General features: G+C 35.6%; 1 protein-coding gene across 2 annotated transcripts in view; it reads right to left on the bottom strand.

Moving 5' to 3' along the window:
• The window catches only part of DDX10 (DEAD-box helicase 10), a 323,540-nt gene that overhangs the window by 226,157 nt on the left and 70,034 nt on the right, over window positions 1-27,349 (bottom strand). For both annotated transcript variants that reach the window (XM_043998759.1, XM_043998760.1), the window contains exon 13: window positions 20,670-21,162. In XM_043998759.1, coding sequence (XP_043854694.1) covers window positions 20,670-21,162 — 493 coding nt within the window. The remainder of the gene's footprint in view (window positions 1-20,669; window positions 21,163-27,349) is intronic.

The raw sequence follows: 27,349 nt of genomic DNA, 5'->3' as shown, positions 1-27,349 counted from the left end.
AATAAGAAAGTATATACCCCAAACAGATGATAATCAATAAAACTACTAAAATATTCCATTTTCCTTCCTGATTTAATAATGACAGCTCAGTAAATTTAATAAGTGATGCTTACTTAAATGGCAGATGTCTGCCCAGGAAAGAACATATGCATTAACATATATTTATAGATCATCTTTCCAAAACTAGTTCTCAAGTACAGCTGGGCAAGAAGAAGAGCTGTTTGCGCTGCCACAATTAGAAATGGCACTTTCTTTCTTGACAAAACTAAAACCCTGTACTGGAAGCAATGAATATCTGAAAGAAAACAGCTATCATCAACTATCTAGTATCAAAGGACATTCAAAATCTTACTACACTTAATTGCCATACCTTTCTCATTTTTCCCCATCCACACAGAGCACTCACTCCATTACTCTTCCCCACTCAGTCCCCCATGGGGCAATCAGAGTTAAGTGACTTGCCCAGGGGCACACAGTTAGTAAGTATCAAATGTCTGAAGCCGAATTTGAACCTGAATTCAGGTCTTCCTGAATTCAGGGCTGGTACTTTATCCACTGAGCCACCTACTTGCCCCAACTCCATTACTCTTAAAACAGAACCCAATTATAAACCACTATGTTCCATCAGGCTAAAACTAATTCACAAACATGAGGCAAGACTCAAAACTATCTGCAAAATGAACTTATGCTATAATAAAGTAGTTTTTTTTAATTTTGAATATTTTTCTTAAAATGCATAATTAATATTTCAGCAGCAGAATATAGTGGGGAAACTGTTACATTTAGAGTCCAGAGAACTTAATTCAAAACAAATGTGACATTTTCTCATTTGGAAAATTGGGACTAATCAATAAATCTATCACCAAGCATTTATTACACACTACACGTCAGTCACAGAGCTAAGTGTTGAACATACAAAGAAAAGACAAATAACCATACTAAAGAATGTAAGTTCTTTGAATGCAAGAACCCTTTCACTTTTGTTTTAGTTTCCCCAACACCCAAGTCTATATATCTGGTACATAGTAGGTGTTTAATAATTGTTGGCTGAGTGACACACTACCTACCTCATAGGGTTATTGTGAGAGAGGAAAAAAAAACTCTTCATAAACATTAAAGTGTTACATAATTGGATCATCATTATTATTTGATGCTGAGGAAAAATGCAATAGAAAGTAGGTTTATCATAACAATTAAGTTTTTATTCTTAGAAAACAGAAAGCTGGAATACCACAGGTAGTGTGTGCATGTGTATGTGTGTGTTTGTGTAACATATATGTATCTACATATATCTATACATAAATATATAAACTGTCTATAATTTTGGGGGGGTGGGGTGAGGCAATTGGGGATAAGTGACTTGCCCAAGGTCACACAGCCAGTAAGTATTAAGTGTCTGAGGCCTGATTTGAACTCAGGTCCTCCTGACCCCAGGGCCGGTGCTCTATCCACTGTGCCACTTAGCTCCTCCTATAATTTTTATACTCATTCGTTATAAAATAATGAAACAGTCCTTTTGACTAAACCACCCCCACCTCTTTCCAGGTGAAGTGGTTGTAATAACTTCTTCTAACATTTTGTCTTTCACTTAGGGGGCTTGAAGGAAGCCTGACAAATTGATTGGTGTTTATTTATATATGGCAAATTAATATAAAGAAACAGAAAGTATAAAAGGCACTAAAACCTTGCTTTTGAAGCCTTTGTTTTTTGTTTATTGTTTTTTCACTATAAGGGTTTGGTCTCAAGAGATTTGGGAGGTTAAAGAGAATATAAATGTACTTACTCTATGATTTGCACAGTTCTACTTTAAAAGAATGCCAGCAGGGAGTGAGATAGCCCTGAGAGCTCCAGATCAAAGGATGCAGAGGAAAAAACAACATTAATATCGAGCCAGGCCTCCGGAGACAGCATTGTTTAGCAAGTTCTTGCTAAGTACTTTAGAATATACCTACCTCAGCATAACCTACCTCAAATATGCTTAAATCCCTATACAAATTTTTAATTAAGTGACACAGTAAAGGAGAAACCTTTGTCCTATAACAGTAATGAAATACTTAGATTTAAATGGATTAAGACAAGAGATATGAAAATTTGTGCAGGTAAGCAAATCATTCTAATGAGATATACACAGTAGATCACAATACAGTTAAAATATCTGATCAATTAGGCCCACAAAATTATGAACAGAGACCTAAAATAAATAGTGCACACATGCATACATAGATATATCAGGAATGGAAATAATTCTTTCTATTAGGCAACACTAAAGAACTGTATTTCCAGAAAAAGAATCTAAGCAAGGTAAACATGAAGAATGCCACACAACAAGTAGACAGGCTCCATCCTAGAGTAGTATCCACAGACAATAAGAAAACCAGAAAGACTCAAGCAAATCAGATGGATGCTCTATTTATGGTAGTACATGGAGAAGAATCCAACAAGATAAGACCTCATGAAAAGGTTGCAAATGACATCCAAGGAAGAGTGATCCATCAAACGATAGATTTCATAGCTAGATCAGAGCTACTAACATAATAACCTATTTTAATAATAATTAAAATGTTAATGGCAGACTGTCAGAATACCGCTATTTCAGTAATAACTTCAAAGCTTGTGGCAAGAGCACTTAGACTTGGATTCTGGTCCCAAGCCATTATACTTACTAGCCATAGGCAAGTCATTTGACCTTTGTGAGATGAAGGTTCCTCATTTATAAAATGGGGACAAAAATGCTCATTACCTACAGTACAAAGTTTTTGAATGAAAAAGTTTGCAAAATTGAAATATGCCAACTCTATATGTGTTAGTTACTATACAGATTATTATAAAGAGGAAGAAACACCCCTCTAATCCCTCCTAAATGACTAAAGGCTTACCTGCAATATAATAATAAAGTATGAAGCAAACATTAAAAAAGATATATGATAACATATACCTAAGTTCTACCCTTGTTGTGACACCTAATTTCTAAAACTTATCTATAGATATAAATATATTTGAAGTGGGGCATATCTATATATTTTAAAACCCTTAGCATTTAACAAGGAGACAGCATGGATCAATAGAAAGGACACTGGCATACAGTCAGAGGAAGGGGTCAAATCCTACCTTTTACATCATTAACTGCGTAACCTTGGGCACATCATTTAAGCCCATCCAGGCCTGAGTGTTCTCATCTATAAAATGAGGCAGCCAGACTAGACAGCGTCTCTTTCCACTTCTATGATAAGACCAAAACCTTATACCATGTACACTGCACAATACATTCTAAATGGATGTGACCTTAATATTAAAAATCCTTATTAGAATAAAGTTAGAAGAAAAGCAGATTATATATTTCTCATAGCTATGGGTGAAAGCTATATTCTTAACCAAGCAAGGGCAATTACAAAAGATAAAATAGATTTCTTTGATTACACAAAACTGAAAAGCTTCTCTGGACAGACAAAATTAAGGAAAAGAAGGAAAGAAGTCAAACGGGGAAAATAATCTTTCTATCAAATTTCTTTCACAAACGTCTGGTATCCAAAATGCATAAACATTTAACAGAGACAGATATGGATATCAAACAATAATTAAGTGGTCAAAGGATAGGAACAAATAGTTCTCAAAAGAATTGCCTGGTATTGACAACCAAGTGAAAGACTGCTCCAAATCACTAATAAGAAAAATGCAAATCAGAACAACCTTCAGTTTCACTTCACAACTGGAAAACTGGCAGAGATCACAAAAGATGACAATAGCCAATGCTGGAAGAGTTGCAGGAAGATGGGAATACAGGTATGCTGCTGGTGGAGCTGTGAATTAGTATAATTATTTTAGATAGCAATTTGATATTATGCAAATAAAATGACAAACATGTCTACACATTTTGACCAAGAGAATCCATAGGCTTAAATCACAAGAAGGCTATGTATAAGAAGAAAGATGACATAAAAAATATTTAGAGTAGAACTTTTTGTTATAGCAAAGAATCAGAAACAAAGATGTCCATCAATAGCAGAATGGCTAAACAAATTGTGGTACACTGATATAATGGAATTATTACTATGCTGTAAATGATGAATGGGATAAATATAGAGAATTGAAAGATCTACATGAACTGATACAACGTGAAGTAAAGAAAGTGGAGAAAACAAATATAAAGACTACAACATTGTAAATGGAAAGAACCACACACACACACACACATCAAAAATAAATACTGTAAAAATTATAAAGAATAAGCATGGCTCCAAAAAAAGAAAAAAAGATATAAGAAGACATGCCCAACCCACCACTTCGTGGAGGTAGGAGATCACAAGTGTTGCACATTGCACATGTTTTCAAACTTTTGCAATGTATACTGGTTTTTGGCTTTAAAAAACACTTGTTATACTTTATGGGCCTCTGAGTGAGGGCAGAGGGAGAGATACTGGGGAAAACTATGGTGATGTACAAAATAGGCCAAAAGTCACAATGTTTTAGTAATTTTTTGAAAAATTTTTTTTTTCATTTTTTACCATTTTTCACAGGTAATGTAAATTCATTTCCTATGTAAACTGTATATAATGCTATGGTATTGTAAATTAAAAACAAAAAATGAACCAGTTATTAAATATTGAATGCCCTTTGTGACTTCTGGCCCATCCTATATAAAATAAGTCATATAAAAACTTATTTTTTAAAAAACTTAAACCTGAAAAATAAAGCAAGTCAGTGTCTACTAGGGGAAAAAAGTGTATGGCATCATTGGAATTCACATATCTCTCATTCTATCCCTCCACTTTATAAATGAACATAATTAAATCCAGAGGATTAAAGAGACTTACTTTGAGATCACATAAATAATTAAGAAGATCAGGAAGTAAAATTCACAGCTCGACTCTCTGACTAGTGTTCCTCTATATCAAGCTACCACCTATTTAAAATCACAAACATTTCAAGAGGCCCCCTAGCTTTTTCTCACTTGTTAGAATAATGTCTATTCCAGGTAATTCATAGCACCATAGCACTACTGACCCTCCCCCAAATAGGAAAATGGGCATATTAATGTCAACCCTTGGGAATCTCTGGGGCCCTATCTTTTTGTTCTAACTAGCAATTTCTAACTACTACCCCCAGCATCCAAGATCAATCCCTGGGAACCTCTTCTTTCACCCTCAGTTGTTAACTGCCCCCAAGAAGACTCCTGCCTACCTCAGCAATTTCTAACTACCAAAGAGAATTGCAACAACACCTCTGTAACACTCCCTCCTGCATTTTGCCTATTCTATGTATTCCAGCTACACTCTGGTTCCAAAGACTAAACCCTTTAAGAATTCCCTTTCTCTCCTCCCTCCCCAAATATCCGTGTTTGAGTAATATAGTGTGTTGATATGGATTGCAATTGTTCAACCCTGAATAAATGTCTCACTATATTTACTGATCATCTAGTTGGTTGGACTTTTTATCTAGGTCCACATTAAGTACACAAATAGCTTTAACTATGAACTTGTAAGAAATCTTCAGTTATCTCTTGTAATTTTCTTCTTCAGAAGTAAGTCAAACATAGCATGCTTTCAGTGGATCTAAAAAATGAACCAATGTGAGCATCCCATCCAAAAGTACAATGCACAATCCATTCATACCCCATGATGTACAATTCCAATCCATTTCCTCCCATAAATCTTGCATGTCTATCTGATATTTAGGGGGCCTTCTACTAGATCTGTTGGCATTGCACAGGCATTTCACACTACATAGCTAGTCTACCTTATTCTCTGATCACAATTTTATGACAGTCTTTTAACATTTCTCTATGTAAGTCTTATAATGACACAATAATTACCATCTATCATCTGCTATTATTATTCAAACTTTATGAGCAATTGTATCAAAAGGATGACCAAGTCATTTCTCACCAACTTGCCTTTCCTCCTTAAACTAAGCCATCAGAAAATATTGGCATGTCTTACTGCAATTTCATATATAAAAATGAATTTTTATATAATTTTTAAATAATCCATTTGATACATAGTATAAAATTCAAACTCCTCTATACTGTTCCAAACAGTGTGATCCTCATACTTGGTATACTTTTTTTTTTAATTGAGGAAGAGGGGAAGGATGGAAGGACATGCAAGGGGAATAGCATTAGAATTAAGTAATAATTATGGTGGCAAAGTGTAGTATAAAAAAGCATTTGAGGGGGCAGCTAGGTGGTGCCGTGGATAAAGCACCAGCCCTGGATTTGGGAGGATATGAGTTCAAATCTGACCTCAGACACTTGACACTTACTAGAACTGCAGTCAGGAGAACTCAGTTCTAGTCCCAGTTTAACATTTACTATCTGGAACCACAATAAGTAATTTAATTTCTCCAAGCTTTTGTTCTTCATATTTCAAATAGCGATAACAACAAAATTCTCACCACCAGATCTGTTGGCAGCATCAAATAGTTCAACAGATATGATCAGTCTGTCAACCAGAATTTATTAAATACTTACTATGTTCCAGGCACTGTACTAAGGGCTGTTTTGCCAATAGAAATGGCACTAAAGAAGATACACTTTCAACTGCTATGCTTACTTTCTTTATTTAGAATTTAAGCTCTGTGAGACTATGGATTGCTTCATTTTCTATTTGCAAATCTGCCACTAAGCACAGTGCTCTGCACATACTAAGGGCTTAATATGTATGTTTTCATTCATTTCCTTCATTCATTAATATTATTTACACTACCTACTTCATAGAGTAATTATGAGGAAAGCAATTTGTAAGTATTGCAGTACTACTGGGGCATGGAAATTTTTTCTAGTCCTGGCAAAGAAATCATAGGCTCACCTGGACCTTCCTTGTGATGTCAAAATCCAATACCACTTCCTTCACCAAGTCATCTCAAGCTTTCCTATTTATGATGGTTTTTTCCTCTTTAGATCTCACACAGGACTTGGTGTGGAACTCTCAATTGCTTGTGGGCTGTTCCTATTTTAGCTAGGTGCACAGTGTCAGACCTCTCTCCTAGACTATAAGCAGCTCCATGTGGAAAAGTAATTTTTAACCTTACTAAATTTTGTCCCTCGACCAGTGCTCTGTTCAGAAGAGGCATTTAATAAATGTTCATTGAATGAATATCATGAAGTCAGGAACCAAGGATGAGGGAGGTAGGCAGTGGAATATAATTGTTTGTTCTATATAAACTTTACCAGTTCATGCTTAGACTGAAGCCAGGGCTTTGTTTTTTCTAGCACCATTCCTCCCCTAGTTAAAGAGTACTTTTTCCAAATTCAGTTTTGCCATAGAGTCCCCTACTTGAGCCTACACAATCCTACTTTCCTCCTACTCATACAAAAAGATCCTTTTTAGTACATAAATTTTCTAATGTGTGGGGATGAGTAAAGAAGAATATCAGAAAGAATTTTAGTATTTAATATTGAGGGAAAGAATTACATTTATATCAAATTTGGAGATTTTCATCTATGCATGTCTGATAATCAAAGGATTTGCTTCAAATTGCCTAATTTTTTTTTTTTAATGCCATGGCCAAGGGAACCACAGAAGGGCTAACTACCACAAAGGCATCTACCACTGATGAACCTTTGCAGTCAGAGCAACGCATTAGGACCACAGTGTGCAAAAGTGCAAAATATACTGGATCTTAAGTCAAAGAACCTAGATTCGAATCCCAACACTGCCACTTACTACCTGTGTCACCTTGGGCAAGTTATGACTTCTCTGGGCCACAAGTACTTCATCTATAAAATGTGGGAATTAATGATTATTTCATTCTGGGGGATTAGTTATAAAAAGAAGAATGAAAACGTGGATCCCTGAAAAACTAAGTTATTATAATGCTATAAGAACTGAGTTTCCTGCTTTGAGGGCTTAGAATTATATCCTCTAATAAACAGCATTGTCCTGGCTTTACTAAAATATAACAGAATATTACGCAGTTTTCAATCAATGCCAAATAAAAACCAGCAGAATCTCTGCCCCAACGGTATGTCTATCACCTTTATCATAACAATCAGCAGGCAGGCTAAAAGAAGAAAGCAAAACAAAACAAAAACAGCAACAACCTTCTGGAGTAAAGATGCTCATAAGCGGACTGATGATCGACTAATTGCTTAATAAAAGTGTGTGAATGTGAGTGAGAGTGTGTGTGTGTGAGTGAGAGAGAGAGAGAGAGAGAGAATGTGTGTGTGTGTGTGTGTGTGTGTGTGTGTGTGTGTGTGTGTGTGTGTGTGTGTGTCTGTGTCTGTGTCTGTTTTCCTGCAGCACAAAGCTCCTGTACTGGGAAAAGAAGGAGATATCCCATTAAAATTCTAATTCGGGATTTCAATGCTTCCCTTGGTCCTAAGAAGCCACTTCAACTGTACCATGATGACTGCTTCTGAGGTATGGGAGCCACCAAACTAGAACCTTTGGAGACAAATGACAAATGACAAATAACAAAAAGAGCTGATCAAGGTCCAATGAAGTAACTAAGGCAACATAGTTATCCTAATCTATTTAACCTCACTTTGCAATTTAAGTAAAGGTCACCCAGCACCAAAACCTACCTCTTATTTTTAATATAACTAACCAGCTGTCCAGATCAGTACTAACAAGAAGGCTGAAAAAGAGCAATACAATCAGCAATCATGTAAAGGATAAAAAGTAACATTCATAACTTTTCTGAAAGAAAATGGAAAAACAGAATGTCCCACTGGAAAACTTGAGCGAATAGGTATAAGAAGTATTTTTTAATTCACTTTTTTAGGAGAGACAAAAGTTAGCAAGGAGAGAATTAGGAAGAGGCAAGTAGGTGGTGCAAGTGGATAGAGCACTGGCCCTGGAGTCAAGAAGACCTGAGTTCAAATCCAGTCTCAGATACTTCCTAGCTGTGTGATCCTGGGCAAGTCTCTGTTTGCATCTGTTTTTTCATCTCTGAGATGGGGATAACAATAATACCTATGTCCCAGGGTTGTTGTGAGGATCAAATGAGGTACCAATTGTAAAGTTCTTAGCACAGTGTCTAGTACATAAAAGCACTCTATACATGTTAGCTATTAATTATTTATTTTTATTATTATTGTTATTAAAAACTTAAATGAGGCACCCTCTAATAACCTCTAAGTCACCAAGAACTACATAGATAAAGTATTTATTAAGGACCTCCTATAGGTCTGGCACATTGCCAAACACTGAAGATTACAAATATGTGCAAACAAGACAATCCCTGCACTCAAGTTCTAAAACACATCACAGAATGATAAAGCAAATATTTATCATTTGGGGGAACCTTATTTAAATACTTTTGCCAACAATGACATTTACAAATAGCTTCTCATCTGAGGTTATATTAGGACAGACCACCATACTTCCTATAGAAATATACCATCAAGTGCCAAACAAACTGAAACATTGACAACTACCATATGCAAGATCCTTAGCACTACTAAAGAGTATTTATTGGTCCATATTGACAAACTAAATGTGTATGATCTATCTGCAAAAGCACTTTCACATAATGAGACTTTGCATGGAAGTCACCATCAACCTTTGTTCCAGCCACAGGATAGTACCATATTTTTTAAAACTGCTACTTTGGACTTTGAAAAATATGTTTTTAAAATTGTTTCTTTTGAACAATACAGTAAGAAAAATGCTTACTGTTGCCTGATTTTTCAATAATTTACTTCACTTTCTTCCATCTGAGGAAAGCATCTCTATTTCCTCCCTTCACATTCCCTTTTAAAATCTGTATCCTAACTAAAGGTATGAACAAAAAACATTACCAAAAAAGGGGAAAAGAAAAAGAAAACAAAGAACACATTTTGTTTCCCAAAGTAATTCTTTAGGTAAATAAATCATTAACAAATGGAACTGTACCATGTCACAAGTAGATATGAAATTCATAAGTCTCACCAAGAAGGCAAAAGGAGTCAAATATGCTAATACAGCAAACAAGGGATATGGTTTGTCTTACATAAATAGCCCTAAGAATAGGATATTAATAAAACCATATTCTATGAATTACTTCTCCCTTGGTTATTAAATATTAGTTTGAAAGGCCCTACAGAAATGTTTGTTAATAAAGGATAAATTTAACATTGTACGTAAAGTGCTTAGCTACAAAACAGATATTATATAAATGATATTATTATTATAAATACATGGGGGGCAGCTAGGTGGTGCAGTGGTTAGAGCACCGGCCCTGGATTCAGGAGGACCCGAGTTCAAATCTGACCTCAGACACTTGACACTTACTAGCTGTGTGACCCTGGGCAAATCACTTAACCCCAACTGCCTCACCAAACAACAAAAAAAAATTCATAAATAAATACATACATAGAATATGTACACATAAATTCTTGGCACTGACTAGTCTCAGATAGACAAGACCTCTATGAATAATCTGCTGTGTTCTACCATCATATTAATTAAGATAGTGATCCATTTTTAAGATACTATGAGAAAAAATTCATGGACTTTCCATTTGAAGAAAACAAAAATTAATACCTCAACTAAAAATTCCTTCACAAAATAAATTTTAGCCTATTTGAGTTAACTCCTCCATAAACTGCAGTTAAAATAACTCTAATTTTATTTTCTTTTAGTATATAATTAAAAATACATATCAAGGGGCGGCTAGGTGGCGCAGTGGATAAAGCACAGGCCCTGGATTCAGGAGTTCCTGAGTTCAAATCCAGCCTCAGACACTTGACACTTACTAGCTGTGTGACCCTGGGCAAGTCACTTAACCCCATTGCCCCGTTAAAAAAAAAAAAATACATATCAAGCCTTTAAAACAGGAGTTCTAAACCTGAGGTCCCTGAACTTTTTTTAATATTTTGATAATTATTTCAACATAACTGAATGTTTCAATATAATTTCCCTTGTAACCCTATGTATTTATTTTATCTATTTAAAAACATTATTCTGAGAAGGGGTTCAGAAGCTTCATGACCAAAGGCATCCATACAGAGAAAAGGTTAAAAATCCCTGCTTTGGGAGGTTTAGTACTAAAGTAGGTGACGAGATCATGAATAGCAGAATAAGAAGAAAGAGCTGTGCTGACCTGCTGACATTAATGACAGTACTACTATCCTTAACCAGACAGTTCACTGTGGAAAACAATAAAGAGAAGGGAGGAAAAGCATAAAATTCTTTTTTAAAACAGAGGTGGAGAAGAAATACCAGGAGAAGGGGAACCTATAAATAAATTACAGCACAAGTGTCAGTCAGCCCTTCCACCTGTATGATATAATTTTAGAAACGCTATATTTGCTGAATTCCTTGTAACTTTAGAGTTCTGGTCACAACATTCTATTTTGTCTCATGTACATTGTATATTGTCCTATTCCCTCCACCAGATTAAAAACTCTACAAGAGTAACACCAAGTCTTCTTTACCTGTTTATCTCATCCAACCATTCCTTCACATTTGATGAAGAACGCCACATTCTTCACATACTAAGTAGCCAATAAATGTTTGACAGTGAAATTAAATACCAAATTTTCACTTATTATAGTCACTCCCTATTTGGACTCAACAATTCAATTTAAAAAGAAAATTAAGTTCCCACTGTGTAAAAAAGCACATTATTTCCAAAGAATGTACATATTTCAAGGCCATAATTTACTTGATGGGCTATTTCAATGTCAAAGAATTACACAACGTTAAAACTGGAAGGGGCCTTAGAGAAAACCTGGCTAAAACCCAATCATTGTAAGAAATATAAAGACTGGGGGCGGCTAGGTGGCGCAGTGGATAAAGCACCGGCCCTGGATTCAGGAGTACCTGAGTTCAAATCTGGCCTCAGACACTTGACACTTACTAGCTGTGTGACTCTGGGCAAGTCACTTAACCCCCATTGCCCCGCAAAAACAAAACAAAGAAATATGAAACTGAAGGCCAAAAGTGATTTTCCCAAAGCCACACCGCTACTAAGTGACAAAGCCAGAGCTTTAGTCACTGCTAGAATTCAACACTACCTATCATTCTGCTAAAGAAACTAAACTAACTTTGAGGAGGAAAGGTTAAGTTCTAATGAATCTCCCTTTCTTTATCTCAGCATCAGAGGGGCACAGAATGGAAAAGTTAGATATGTTAGGGAGGCATTTAATACAACTCCCTCATTTTACTGGTATAGTAAAATCTCACAAATTGTTTAATTCTAGTTCACAGAATCAAAGAATTCTAAATATGGAAGCAATCTTAGCAGCCATCTATTCCAACCCATACATCAAAGAAATTCCCATTATAACAAACCTGACAAATGGTTACCCAGCCTCTTGCTTGAAGGTCTCCAAAGAGGGTGTGAACTCACCACCTCTCAAAGTAAACCATTCCACTTTAAGACAATTTTCAGAAAGCTTCTCCTGACAAGACACTGAGCTTAAATTTGCCTCTTTGCCAGTTACACTTATTACTGCTCCTTCTGCTCTTTGGGGCCTAACAAAACAACCTTAATCCTTCTTCCACAGGGAATTGCTTCAAATACTTAAAGACAGCTATTTTATTTCCCCTCTATCTTCTTTTCTAAAAGTTAAACATCCCCAGTTCTTTCAGCCATTCCTCATGGACTCAAAGGCCTTCACCTTGCTGGTGGTCTGCCACTCAATACTCCAATTCTGAAGAACAAAGTGAGAAATACATTGTTTGAAACAGTGTTTCTTTTTTAAACTTATGTGGTAGAATTTTTTAAAGAAAAAGAGTTTTATTTATTTATATCCTGGTACCATACATGGAACTGGCTCTGTCCAGTATTTCAACTTACTCTATTAATGAGTATGTTAGAGCAATATTTAAACAGTTATTAAATATGCTTTTATACAGGATTAAAAGTAATTAGGGCAGCTAGGTGGCGCAGTGGATGGAGCACCGGTCCTGGAGTCAGGAGTACCTGAGTTCAGATCCGACCTCAGACACTTGACACTTACTAGCTGTGTGACCCTGGGCGAGTCGCTTAACCCCAATTGCCTCACTAAAAAAAATAATAATAATAATAATAAAAGTAATTGGTATATTTGTACGGTAAACATCTCTGTTCCGAAGTCAACCTCTAATATGTTTACACTGTTTTTCCAAAGCCATTTTTCTTCAAATAGTACAAAGGAGGATTAACATCAATATTAAATTAGTATACTTGAGGATTTGCAACTTTGGCCATGTGGGTTAACTCATATCATAGCTCACTACAATTCAGTGCATTCCTTTTGTGAGAATTGGAATGACACCCCCCTGCTGGGAGGGACATTGTGAGCTCTGGCCTGAAAAGAAACCATGTGACTTTGGCGCCTGGAAGTGACCTTTCCGAAAGTCAGATCAGCATCAGGAAGTGATGTCTGCCACTCGCAGGTCCTGTCAATCAGTGTTACCAGCCAATTAGCTTTGAGCTGTGTGTGTGGATGGCCCTGTTTCCTGTTTGACAGGAGGCTTCTGGGAGAAGCGCAGAGGAGCAAGGCCTTTTTCATTTCCGGATGGGGACTTGGCGGCGGAGATAGGCAGGACAGGGAGAGCAAGCAAATCTCATACTTTATCCACGTGTTTCTCTTTATTAACCCCTAACATACTTTAGTAAATACTTACTGCCCAAAGATTGGTGCTATACGTTTTCTAATTTAAGGCGACCACTCATTAGATTTTAGACATCACAGAATTTTAGGCCCTTACACCTTTAATTGTTACTATGGAGGTTACTGCTATAACTCATAGTAGAGTGGTTCCCATATCTTCCCATATTTTCACTTTATTATTCCTAATAAAAATATTTTTAATTAGAAAAAGGCAACATAGATTAGTGGATATAATATTATTTGCCTTCTCAATGGGTGGGAGAGTGGCAGGCAAAAAAAAGAAGAGATTTTTAAACTCATAGTTTTTTTTAATTAATGTTAAAAATAAATGAGTAACTAAAGGGGAAAAATAGGGTAACACTCTATCTGAATTTGGGGATATGCCCTGAAATACTCCCAAGCTATATTGTCTCCTGATTCAAGTAGAAAGCTCACAGAAAAGTAAGACTAGATTTTGTTTCTGCCATAATCTCACAAATGAGGACTAATAAATAGAGAACAAGCCTCTTAAGACAAAGAATCATGTCCTGCCCTGGTTGTGACTCTGGGCAAATTACCTAACCTCCTACATTTATATTTGTGGACAGAATTTTTTATCGGAGTTCCTGAAAGTCATAAATTCATAGGTCTAGAAAGAAAAGGAAAAAAGAAATTCTTACAAAGAAAAACATATCAGATCTATTTTTATCAGTCTTTAATTTTAAATGAGCAAACAATGGCCAAGTGCTTAAAATAACCTGCCCAGGGTGATACTTCTGCTTTTGCGGTTTCCATTACAAGTATATTAAAATGAAGGCAAAGATATTCCAACAGTTGTACTTTGTAGAGTTTAGACTATAAAAATGAGCTATTAGGGAACTGAGCAGTCAGCAGAAGCTCTAACAGAGGTGTAAAAGTGGGAAACGAAGGGAAACTAGTCAAAATATTTTTGAGAACATAATGATCCTGCATATAAAAGAATAAACATTAAACCAAATGTCTTTTGCTTTCCTTTGTTAATTTACATCCCCAGGAATCATCCTCATACAAAGCACTTATAGTTTTTAAAAAACACAGAACATAGAACACAGCTCAGTAAGTATATCTAAGTTTTAAGTGAAAAATTAACTGATTCTGAATTGGAAACAAGTTTAAATAATATTAGAGTCAGAAGAAGAATGCAATAAACAGCATATGTTCCAAATCTGGTAAGGATTAGGTATATGTATGTGTGTATACACATACATATACAGACACATATATACATATACACATATATATACAGATATACATACATATATATGTGTGTGTGTGTGATGGAATGCATATCGGTATCCAATGTTTTTTTTTGTCCACACTACTGCTCCATTCCATTAACAAGGATAATTAGAAGCACAGTAAATTTTTCCCTAAATATTTGAATAAAAAGGCCACAGTTACTGATCACCTACTATGTTCTGATGTTCTGAAATGACATCTTGAAAAATATAAAAGACAACAAAGTTTCTGTCTTCAAGGAACTACCAAATCAAGCTTAAATACACAACACACACACACACACACACACACACACGAAAGAAGCACAGATTTAGAGTGAGAGGACATTTGAAGTTATCTAATCCAAACTTCACACTCTACAATTGAAGGTACTAAGGTCAAGCATTGAGATGAAATTACCCAAGGTCCCACAGTTAATAATGAGTTAGAATTTCAATTCAGGTCCTGTAATTCCAAATCTAGTGATCATTCCACCACATGACATTAGCTCTAGAAGTAACAGGAAGTCAGTGTTTGGCTTTATATAATGAAACATTTCTTAAGATGAAAGTTGCCTGAAAATGGAATTTGGTTGTTGTTCAGTTGTTTTTCAGTTGTGTCCGACTCTTCGTGAATCCAATTTAGGGTTTTCTTGGCAAAGATACTGGACCAGTTTGCCATTTTCTTCTTTAGAACTCATTTTAAAGGTGAGAAACCTGAGCAAATGGACCAAGGGTCACATAGCTAGGAAGTGTATGAGACTCAGGGAGTCTTCCTTACTCCTCTCTATACATTATGCCACCTTCTGGCCCATGAAAATGGAATGGAATGCTTTAAAAGGCAGTTCTTCAAGCACAAAGCCAGATAACTACTTGTTGGAGACTATAAAAAAAGATATAAAGGCTACACAAAGTTCTGGGTAATAAAAATCTTCAAGGAACAGGTGGTATTTTTACTGCTGTTGCTAGATAATGCTGCCGAATCAAATGATTTACAAAGGGAATAAATGAAAAATTAATAGCTCACTAAATATATGGTGTCAGACAACAGGATTTAGATTTCTAGAGAGTTGTATGTAAGTAGATTGATTCAATGTAAGGAAAATCTTCCTAATAATTAGAATTACAAAAATGAAATGTGCTTCCTTGGGAGGTAGCAAGTCCTTAATCATAGGTCTTTGAGTTGTTGTTTAATAACCATTTTTCAGAATATTTTGCAAGGAATTCCTCTTTACAGAGGGATTGTATAAGCTCTATAGTCCTTTCCTACACTGAATCTATTACTTCCTTTGGAGATTTTTAAAAAATCATCAATATTAAAAAAAAAAAAAAACTTTACATATCCCTACTTACATACACACCCTCTGTTGCTTTTTCCAGAAGTCAGCCTCTTAAACACTCAACAACTAGACCAATCAAACTAGCTAAATCAAATGACTTATTGACATGCAACTATTTATTGCCCTATGAGAGATAGGAAGATTCTTAGGAACTCCATGGGAAAATCTTGGTTTTGTGTCACCTCACTTTATACCTCCTGCTTTCACCCCTCCAACTTTTGAGTAAATATCTACATTTCATTCATCCTGACCACTAAAAAACAAAGAAAACCAATCTTCCAGAAGATATCCATCATACTAAATTACTTACTTTCTCAATTCCCTGCTCACACTGAAGCTATATGAGAGTGATGTAGGAAGCAAAAAAGGGGTTAAGAGAAAAAAAACCTATGACCAGAGCTCTGAGGAACTCTGATTTAGATCTGAGCTCTAAGAGGGATTCAGACCCCAGTTAATGGATAACCTGAGATCTTGGGCTCTCATCAAAGACAAGGCCTAGATTCTTGTTAACTGGTACCTTGAGGTATGGCTTCTATTAATTACCCCACATTAATACTATCCACAACAAAAACATAAAGAAACAGCTCACAGAGACCCTACCTACAACAAAAATGCAAAGAGACAGATCACAGAGACTCTAGTTGAATACCCCCAAAATTAGGCCCAAGAATAAAAAAGAGATCGAAAACAGCAAGACACTCTGACCTTGGCAAGTTGATATATGCTTTTCATGAACATGCGCAGAAAAGCTCAGATTTGTCCCCAGATTCACCTTATGATGTGTAAACCCCCAAAACACACCTCCACAGAAAAAAGGTACCCACCTCGGGGTTGGCTTAAGCCCCCAGGAACTACAAATTAGGATAAACCCTCCCCTGTACCTCCCTAAAGTGGAGATTATTATAATGAGACTGATAATCAATTTATCCAAACTATAAATATAACTAACTTTTCTTTCCCTAGTCAAGAGGTAGCTTTCCATATTTATTATTCCAGTTCTCTCCCTGTGGTCCACAATCTTTCAAATAAAACTAGGGAAACTGAGTCACTGAGTCTTGTAATTCTTTTGGGACAACTCACTATCAATCTGGACTCACTATCAATCTGATCACCAGAATTCTATCCCACATCAAGAGATAATACATATAGAACTACTTTCCATTCATTTGCACATATTCTATACCCTAAAAGTACAAGCAGTTCTTTACATTGCAATAACCTTGTCACCTTGGAGCATCCTTCTACCAGGCCGGCCCCCTTAGCCCACTGGTGAGGTTCCTCCAGGAACCGCCATTTTGGGAGAAGTCCAGGGTAGCCAACGTTTATTCTCCCTCCTAGCCAGACATCTAATTTTCTGAACTTCAATACTATATGGCCTCAGATAACTACCCTTCCTCCCTCCCCCCTCAACTGCTTTTCAATCCCCTTTCATGTGTTGTCTTTCGAATTAGAATATAAACTCCTTGAGGGCAGGGACTGTTTTTCTCTAGGCTTGTATTTGTAGGCCTAGCCAGACACAGAGTAAGAACTTAATAAATACTTGTAGCCTGTCTACAGGTGGTATATGATTTATCTGCTCAGCCAGTTACGCCTACATTATCAACTTCAAGCCATCACAAATGAACTTAGAGGATATTTAATAAAACTCTTTCAGTGAGACTGAGCTTGGTTGCAAACACTCAACCTGGAAACAGAGGTTATTTTCTCTGCTCCCTTTCTTCAATCCTAAATTCTCCTTTCCCTAAGGTTAGCCAGCAGCAAAAAGTAGCTGAAAGCAGCTAGAGAAAACAGAAGGGATCTAAACTAAACTAATAGGAAAGAAGAAAATGCTACCTGAACATAAAATAATGAGACTGGGTTTTTTGTTTGTTTGTTTGGGTTTGTTTTGTGGTGAGAGAATGTCTTTTCTGTAGTTTGTTGTTGTTTGCTTATTTTTGTATACCTGGTAAACTGCCTCTGAAGACATTGCAGATTTTTTTAAAAGAGTTCCAAAAATTGAGGACCAGAAAACAGCACCATTTGAACAATGCTTATAGCTCTAAGAGCCACACTGAAGAAAGGTGATTTTGAAGAGTTTTGTTAAAGTAAGTGGTGGCAGACAGCTAGGTGGCACCAGCCCTGGATTCAGGAGGACCTGAGTTCAAATTCTGCCTCAGACACTTGGCACTTACTAGCTATGTGACCCTGGGCAAATCATTTAACCCTCATTGCCCCACCCCCAAAAAAATGTTAATAGGCAGTGTCTTTAATTTATAGTTATAACACATAAATATTGAATAATACTTGAAAACTTTTTTTCAGCAAGGCCAATAAAAAGCAAAAAGCTGTACTCTGCTAATATGTACATTTCACTATTCTCAGGCAAAGTGCAATTAGTTAATGTGGAAAGCCTTAATTCTGTGCAACTGGGATTCAAACTTACTGCTGAGTGTGCTTTTGAGTCTGGTCACCATTCAAGGGTTTTTAAATGGGTATAAAAAAAAAACTTTGAAGCAACTATATAGAAAAGAACTAAAGAGTGAAAAATTCAGTTCAAATAGCACTAGTTCATGCAGGTTAAAAACAAAGAATAAAATCAGGAAACAGGGCAAAGCTGCTAGAGTTGATGAAATAGCAACTTAAGAAAGTTTTAATGTCAACATTTTCATCACTAATACCTTCCTTAATTTAATAAGCACCAAACATTTCAATATAAAAAAGTTTTTATGAAAATTTGTGAACTTCTATTACATATTTTCTTTCCAAAGAAGTATATAGGGATAAATTAACAAAGTAGGGAAATTATCAATGAATCCAAGACAGCAGGCAGTAAATCATACACCTGAGAAAATCAGTTCTTCAAGAAGCCATCAAACCATACTGAATCTCTCCAAAATATCCTCAATGATACTTCTGAAAGTCTTTTCCCAAAAGCCCATTAGAATTCCTCAACCTTCATGAAAGTAGATTATTACATCTAACTTGCTATAGCATCTATCATAGAAAACACAGTTGTATATGAATGATTTCTATTTTATCTCCATTAATTGATATGCATATACTTTGGAAAGCTTTGTATCACAGAGGAATTTACAATTTGTAGTTAATTAAAGGTTTAGATTCCTTTCCACAAAAAGCCAGGCGTCAGACCCTAAGTCAAAAACAAAATTTCCATTATACTAATTTTCCTAAGGGAAAATCAGCATCAACGTAAATTTCTCTTTTCAGGAATGCAATCTGCCATAAACACGAAACATGCCCATAATAAGGAACCATCAACCCCTCTCAAATACAGAAAGGAAGAGAATATGAAGGACAGCCATATATGGCAAATGCCAAGGGACACATATTAACCCCAGCGTGAGTGTGAGCAAATCATCTGACATTTCAAATTATGCAATATTTTTCTGCTTCTCACCTCCACTCTGACTGAAAATAGTTTTATAGGATGAAGTAAAAATATCTTAATATTTATGTTAAAATTATTAACTAGTGGACTTCAATGAAAATCTAAAGCAAAAAAAGTTATGCTATAAATTTGTTCGATATCAGATCTAACCATGGGGATCATTACAACTATTTATTTGGGGACTGATTTTGTTAGAGAGCATTTCTAAGCCCTTATTTGTTTGTTTGTTTATTGATTCATTCATTCATTCATTCATTCAAACAGGGCAATGAGGGTTAAGTGACTTGCCCAGGGTCACACAGCTAGTAAGTGCCAAGTGCCTGAGGCTGGATTTGAACTCAGGTCTTCCTGAATCCAGGGCCAGTCCTTTATGCACTGTGCCACCTAGCTGCCCCTCTAAGCCCTTATTTTTAAAAATAGCATGCTAGAAGACTATATCTACTGAAAAGTGACCTAAGGTTTTGCATAATTCCCAATGAAATATAAAATCTACAATTTATTAATCTCAGAATTCTAAAAGACAGCACAAATAATAAAAGAGCACCTTCACGTCTCAAAACATTTCTTTTATAGGAAGAAAATTCAAGAATAAACCTACAGAGAAGAACATTTGCCAGAAGTACAAGATTTACATGAATACTTTTAATAAACCTTTACAAGAAGCGTTCTCTTTACTGGAAGAGTGCCCAATAGCAAAGGTCTCATTAATAGTAAAATTCATGGTAAAAAAGGATTACATTATTACAAAGACCATTTCTAATGATTTTAATTAGGAGGTGCTATAGCATAAATTAGAATAATAGAACCTAGGACCATGAAGCTTAAAACCCCATCAATTAACAATGTTATGACCATGACTTTAGGTACCTTTGAGACACTAGTTGAAAAGCAGTAAATGTATAGAGATTAAAGTTGTCAATCTCCTACAACTCCCAAACTTAAGAATAATTAAGTGACTCCTCACTCTCTATTGGGATGGATTTATTAATTTAAATGGGAGAGAGGGGAAATGGGGGAATGAGAGTAATTCTAACCAAGACACTAGCTTTTCATAGCTCCTTACTTTTCCAAAGGTTCTGAAATGAAGTCAGTTAATATGTAATTATTTATGAAATACTGAATTACCTACTCAGAACACAGTAGTGAAAAAGAATATAGTAACCACCTCTTGTAAAGAAACTTACCTGTTGTGTGGATTCTTTAAGATCTAATCCAAACACATTATGTCGCTTGACTCTAAAGAAGTCAACGTCAAGACCATCTTCCTCTTCATCTCCATCTAAACTCTGTACAGAAATCACTTTGTCTTTTGAAGTCTCATTGGTACCTGGAAGAGTTTGTATTTCAAACTTCTTGACTTTTTCTACTTTCTCCTCTCTATCCTCATCTTCTTCCACTTCTTTCTCTTCATCTTCAATCTTTTCTTTACCAACAATACTTGCTACCTTCTCTTTGTCTTTCTCTCCAGGTTTCTTCTCTCCTTTCTGGAGGATGGACATTTTCTCGTTGAAATATGCTCTAAATTCTTCCACTTCATCATTAGTGAGGGAAGAAGCAACAGGTTCTTTTCCAGCTTTGCTTTCATCATCTGTTTTGCCTATCACTGATTCTTTTGTCATATGTTTCTGTATTCTCTGGAGAAATCTCACCCGTGGTGCCACAGCAAGGCCAAGGGAACTGAATTACCAAAAAAAAAAAATTGAAAGAAAGAAAGAAAAGGTAAGATAAAAAATCACTAACAATATTTAAAAGTTGAAATTCTTTTATGATATACACAGAGCAATTTATACAAAAGCAATTAACACAGAAGAGCAATTAAACTGTTAAATCTACTCTAAAAAAGAAATAATCCTATAACTACAGCTAATAATGATGACAATAAAGATGGTCAAAAATAAAGATTTGATTGATCACCTTTATCTCAACATCCACTCACATTTATCAATAGGCTAAAGTTTCTTGATAAGGAAAACTCAAAAAAAGAAAAAAGAAAAAAAAATGCAATACAATACAAAGAAGGTTAAAATGAATAATCCAAGACCAAGACTTTACACCAAATTCAACAATATATTCTAAGTGGATTTGTGACCTTAATATTAAAGATCTAACTATAAAAAAAAATGGAAGTCAAGCAGATCATATACCTTTTACAACTATGGACAGATGTATTCTTAAACAAACACAGAATAGAGGCAATTACAAAAGATAAACTAAATCACTTTGATTACATAAAACTGAAAAGCTTTTTTAGAGACATAATTAATGTACCAAGGATAAAAAAGGAAGTGGTCAAATGGGAAAATTTTCTTAACAAATTTCCCTGTGAAGAATCTGGTTTATATATGAAACACACACATGGCCATTCTCTCATAGATCAGTGGTCAAAGGAAACAAATCCATCTCAAAAGAATTGCAATGGATTGACAACCACATGAAAGCTCAAATCACTAATAAGAGTAATGAAAATCAAAACAAGCCTGAGGTTTTACCTCACAACCTAGAAATTGACAAAGATGATAAAAAATGAGAATAGTCATTACTGGACAGGCTGTGGGAAGAAAGAAACATTGATATATTGTGGGTGAATCTATGAATCAGTACAACCATTTTAGAAAACAATTTGGAATTCTGCAAATAAAGTGATAAAATATTTCTATCTTTTGAACCAGAGATTTCATAATACAGATAAGAAAAAAGTCCCTACCTATAACAATAGCAGCACTTTTTGTAATAGCAAAGAACTGGAAACAATGAAGACATCCATTGATTATGGAAGGTATTATATTAATGCAATGGAATATTACTATATAGTAAGAAATGATGAATGGGATAAATATAGATAAGCAATGAAAAATCTACATAAACTAATGCAAAGTGAAGTAAACTGAGCCAAGGAAACAATATACATGACTACAACAATGCAAAGGAAAAAGAAAAACCACATATATACACAGACACACAAAATGAAAAATAAATTAAGTTACTAAAAATTAAGCATAAAATAAGCCCAGAGAAGCTCTAAATAACTGCCTATGGGGTTGTCTGATGTGTCATTACCATGACCCTTTATTGCATGGATATCTTGGCATTCATTTTGACTGCTGGGGTCTTTTCTGCCTACCTTATGGTTCTGAAGTTTGTCCAGAGAAGTCAGATGTTAGGAAAGACATGACAGAGCAAGGTATTCACGTATGTACCATTCTTATTACAGATTTCTAAAAGGTTCCAAATCCAGTTGACAAAAGGACAAACTGATTTACACATTAAAGGAATGACGAGGCCCAATTTGAAAAGTCAGATCTCTCTCTTTTCTAAGAACTGTTACTTATAAGTAATCAAAATTCTAATAAAAATCTGTCTTTCCACCCACCTAAGTTTTTTTTCCTTTAATGTAAATCCCTACCTCAAGCACCTGTTTTGTCCTGATAACTATTTAAGAACAGACAGAAATGAGCCACCTGCAAAACAGCAATCATTTCCCCCTAAGCTTAAGTGACTAAACATTGTGTTTTAAATGAATATCTCCAAAACTGCATGTTCAATGTTACATTAAAAAAAAAAACCACTGAAATATAAAAATTATTAACTTTTTTAGATGGTGAAATATGACAAATTGCACCTTATACAAAGCCCAGCAAACATGAAACTCATTTCATACCCTGGACCATGGACTTACATCACTTGGACAAAGTTATTTATTTGCAAGCTTAGTAACCAGCCTAATTTCATTAAATGGCCCTGGTAAGACATGCTATTAGAAAGGGGAAAAAAAATACATTTCTGAGAGCAGGTTGTTCTATAGCCTGCCTAATACTAGAAGAACATAATACACATGTTCAGTGTTACTATGTGACTTGCCTTGTAATGTATCCCACAGTTAAAGTTGGTGGGAGCAACATTATGTAAGGAATAACTATATTTGAACCCCACCTGTGGGTTCACTTTTTATAATTCCAAAGAAACTGCCATGTATCCTTCTAAAAAAGGAGACAAAGTACCAGGCAGTATGATACAGTAGAAAGTCAGGACACCTGGGTTCAAATCCCACCTCAGACACCCACTAATGACCACATGTAAACATAGCAAGTAATTTATGAAAACTGGTTTCCTCGCCTGTAAAATGGGTATAATACAGTATCTACCTCAAAAGCTTCCCATGATGAATGACCCTTAAAAATATTAAAGTTCTAATGAAATAGTAGTGTGGTACTGTGGATAGAGAGCCAACCCTGAAACCAGTAAGACAACAACAGTTCAATTCCAACCTCTGACTGGCTATATGACCATGGTCAAGTCAACGAACTTCTTGGTGTTTAAGACAGGTTGCCATCCTATAACCAAAGCTCTAAGTCAAATTTACTTTCTCACAGAAACAACATTACAATGGGGATTATGTTCCTGATCAAGGAACATATAATATGCCTATATACCACATAATTTAATACTAGAAAATATAGGCTCACTTGTAAACTGATCACTTCTCAGCTTAATTGCATATAAGTCAGAAATGACCTCAGATTCAAGAAATATGACCTCAAAATTTGGGTTGAAGTTCTGCCTGACATATACTGGCCATGTGACCATAAGGAAATCACCCTCAGTGCCCAGGCAATTCCTTAGCTAGGGCTCTAAGTTACAGAACATGTCTATCTATCAGGATAACAGCCTTACCAGGAGTTTCTTAAAAAAATGAAATCATAGAATGAGTCCAAAAAAGATCTTGCATAAATAAAGCATTTATAAATCAAAAATTATGCTGCAAGACAAATCACATAAAAAGTTCATGACAATCACATAAAAGTTTATATATGAAGGTCAGTCTATTCAAGAGCTGACTCAGAGATTCAAGGGAAAAACTATGCACTCAAGAAAGAGGTCCCCTGAGACCTGAGTGTTTCTAATCACCAAACTATATCAGGAAACAAAATAATGGGGAATGCAGTTTGAGTATCAACTGCTTTATAGATAAAATGACTAATCCATATGTACAAAAATATTTATAGCATCTTTTTTGTGGTGGCAAAGATCTGGAAACTAAGTTCCTATCAATTAGGGAATGACAGAACAATTATGATATATAAATGTAATGTAATATTATTTTGTTATTGAAAAATAACAATATGGCACAGCTAGATGGCGCAGTGGATAGAGCACCAGCCCTGGATTCAGGAGGACCTGAGTTCAAATCTGGCCTCATACACTTGACGCTTACTAGTTTGTGTGACCCTGGGCAAGTCATTTAACCCCAACTGCCTCACCAAAAAAAAAAAGTAACAATAGAAAGTCAAGAAGACTCTTGTATGAAGTGATGCAGAGTGGAGTGAGAGAACAAAAGTAGAAAAATTTCTACACTAACAAAACATTGTAAAAGTAGACAATTTTGAAAGTCTTAAGAATGCTCATCATGGTTCCAGAACACCAATGCCTACCTCCTGATAGAGAGGGTGATAGACTCGAGGTACAGGATGAGAAACCTACATTTTCAAGCTCATTCATGGGGAAATTTGTTTTACTTGGCTATACACATTTAGTACAAGTGTTTTGTTTTTCTTTTGTGTTGTTTTTTTGTTTTTGTTTTTGTTTTTGTTTGTTTTGGGGGAGGGGAGGAGGAAAAGGAGGTATCACTAGGGTTATCCAAAAAAATGAACAAAGAAAAAAGGCCCATTGACATATTTTTTAAATGGAAAGAAAAGAATGGAAAGATACTGGAAGGAAATAGGCAAGAAAATGTGAAAGTTACATGTTGAATTTATTACATACTTGAGAGAAAAAAACGAATTGTACATAAGAGGGATTTGCAGTTTCATGTATAATACTTTTTTTCTACTCTACTTTGTATATACAAGTGTTCATTTTATTTGGTGTTAAGTTCAGGATTAAAAAAACAATAAAAATAAAATAATATGGGCATAAATTGCAGGGCACTAAGGATGAAACACGGTTTAAATTGCATACTAGCCATACTCTGAAATAGTTTGTCATTTCTCCTACCTTAATTTGGATAAAAGAATAAGTATTTTAGTGATGACAGTGTTCTGGACCACACTAAAAACTATGCATACTAAACACATGACAAGCAGTCAATAAAAACTTTCTGACAATTAAGTATGGTCCACCATCTCAAGAAAATTACAGAAATAACTAAAGAGGGATAAAGCCATAAGAGAATAATTAAGTACTATATTGTGTTATACTTAAGACATCAGCAAATAGAACAATCTCATGGCTTAACGTAGTCAGGGAAGACTTCATGGACAAGATAGAATGTGAACCGGCTTAAAGAAAACAAAGGATTCACTTAAAAATCATATTGCTATTAGAGCTGAGGGGCTCTAGAAAACTAGTAGTACAACTTCCTTCCTCTACCTCAACCCCTTTTAAAGATGAGGAAACCAAGATCAACAAGATTAAATGACTTGCATCAAATCACATGGCTACTTAGTGACAAAGCAAAGTGTCCCAGTCTAGTCTTCTTTTCCCTACATATACCACTGCACTGCCTAGGGCCTAGTGAGAGAGCAAGAGGTTTAAAAAAAAAAAAAGAAACTTAGCAATTATGCTTTATCTTACATTGAAAGAACATATATATCTTCCTGTTGCTGACCTGTGATTTCCTAGCTAGACATAAATATTAACTTTAAGCTTTCCCAAAGAAAGCCGTTGCCTGCTAAGACATTCTGTTGTCCAAGCCTCTCTAGGCACTGGTCAAGCTCCAATGTATAGGCCTCCATAATCTTGGCACCAGCTGAACCTTTCCCTTCAAAACCCCAAAACAGTCCTGCTACAAAGTTCCCCTAACTAGTAGGCCCTACCCCCAAAAGGACTGTACATAGGGCAGGAATTGGTTCACTTTTTTAAAGACACTGCCTCCTTATTTAAATGCTTCAAACTGAAGAAGGCTGCAAAGTATAATAGTAGAAGCTCTGAAAAGCTAGATTCTCTGGTCCTTGTACCAGTATAATATAGAAGCATGTAGACTGCTATTTTTTTTTAAGCAGCTTAGTAGAAGGGATTCATTTTTCAGGTAATGTGTACACTGGGTGACCACCGATATACTCTAGGAGTCTATGAATGTGGAAAAACAAATAAATCATACACATAACCAGGATGTTTAAATGGAAAATGTGACCATGTTAAAGACAAAGGTAGGGTGTTTTTTAAACACCTATTGTCTTAGTAAAAACAGTTCTCTCCAAAGTTACCAACGATCTCTTAGTTACCTAATCCAATGGCCTTCTCTCAATCCTCATTCTTCCTGACTTCTCTGTTGGTTTTGGACACTAATACTCACTTCTCTCCACCTTGATATTCTCTCGTCTCTAGGTTTCCAGGACACCACCCTCTCCTGGCTTTCTAACTACCTATCTTCTCTGTCTCCATTGGTAAATCCTCATCCAGATCACACCCTCAAACCATAGGTGTTACACAGAGTTCTGTCCTAGGTCCTCTTCTTTTCTTCCTCCTGACATTTTACTTGGTGATCTCATCAGTTCCAATGGATTTAATTACCACCTCTGTGCTAATGATTCTCACATCTACCTATCCTGCATTAACCTCTGCTGAGATCCATTTTCATATCTCCAAATGCCTTTCAGACATTTCAAACTGCATGTCCAATAGACATCATAAACTCACCAAGTCCAAAATAGAACTCATTATCTTTCTTCCTAAAGCCTCCTTCCCTCCTACTTTCACTATTATTGTAGAGGGCAATGCCATCCTTCTGGTCCTTTAGGCTCACAACTAGGAGTCATCCTAGATTCCTCACCATCTCTCACCACCAATGTCCAACTTGTTTAAAAGGTCTATCAATTTCACCTTTGCAAGATCTCTGGAAAACTCCCCCTTCTCTCCTTTGACACTG

Source organism: Dromiciops gliroides, chromosome 3 (genome assembly GCF_019393635.1).
Source record: "Dromiciops gliroides isolate mDroGli1 chromosome 3, mDroGli1.pri, whole genome shotgun sequence".
Lineage (NCBI taxonomy): Eukaryota > Metazoa > Chordata > Mammalia > Microbiotheria > Microbiotheriidae > Dromiciops > Dromiciops gliroides.
Note: the sequence above shows the minus strand (reverse complement) of the source record. Positions and strands in the feature narration are given on the sequence as shown.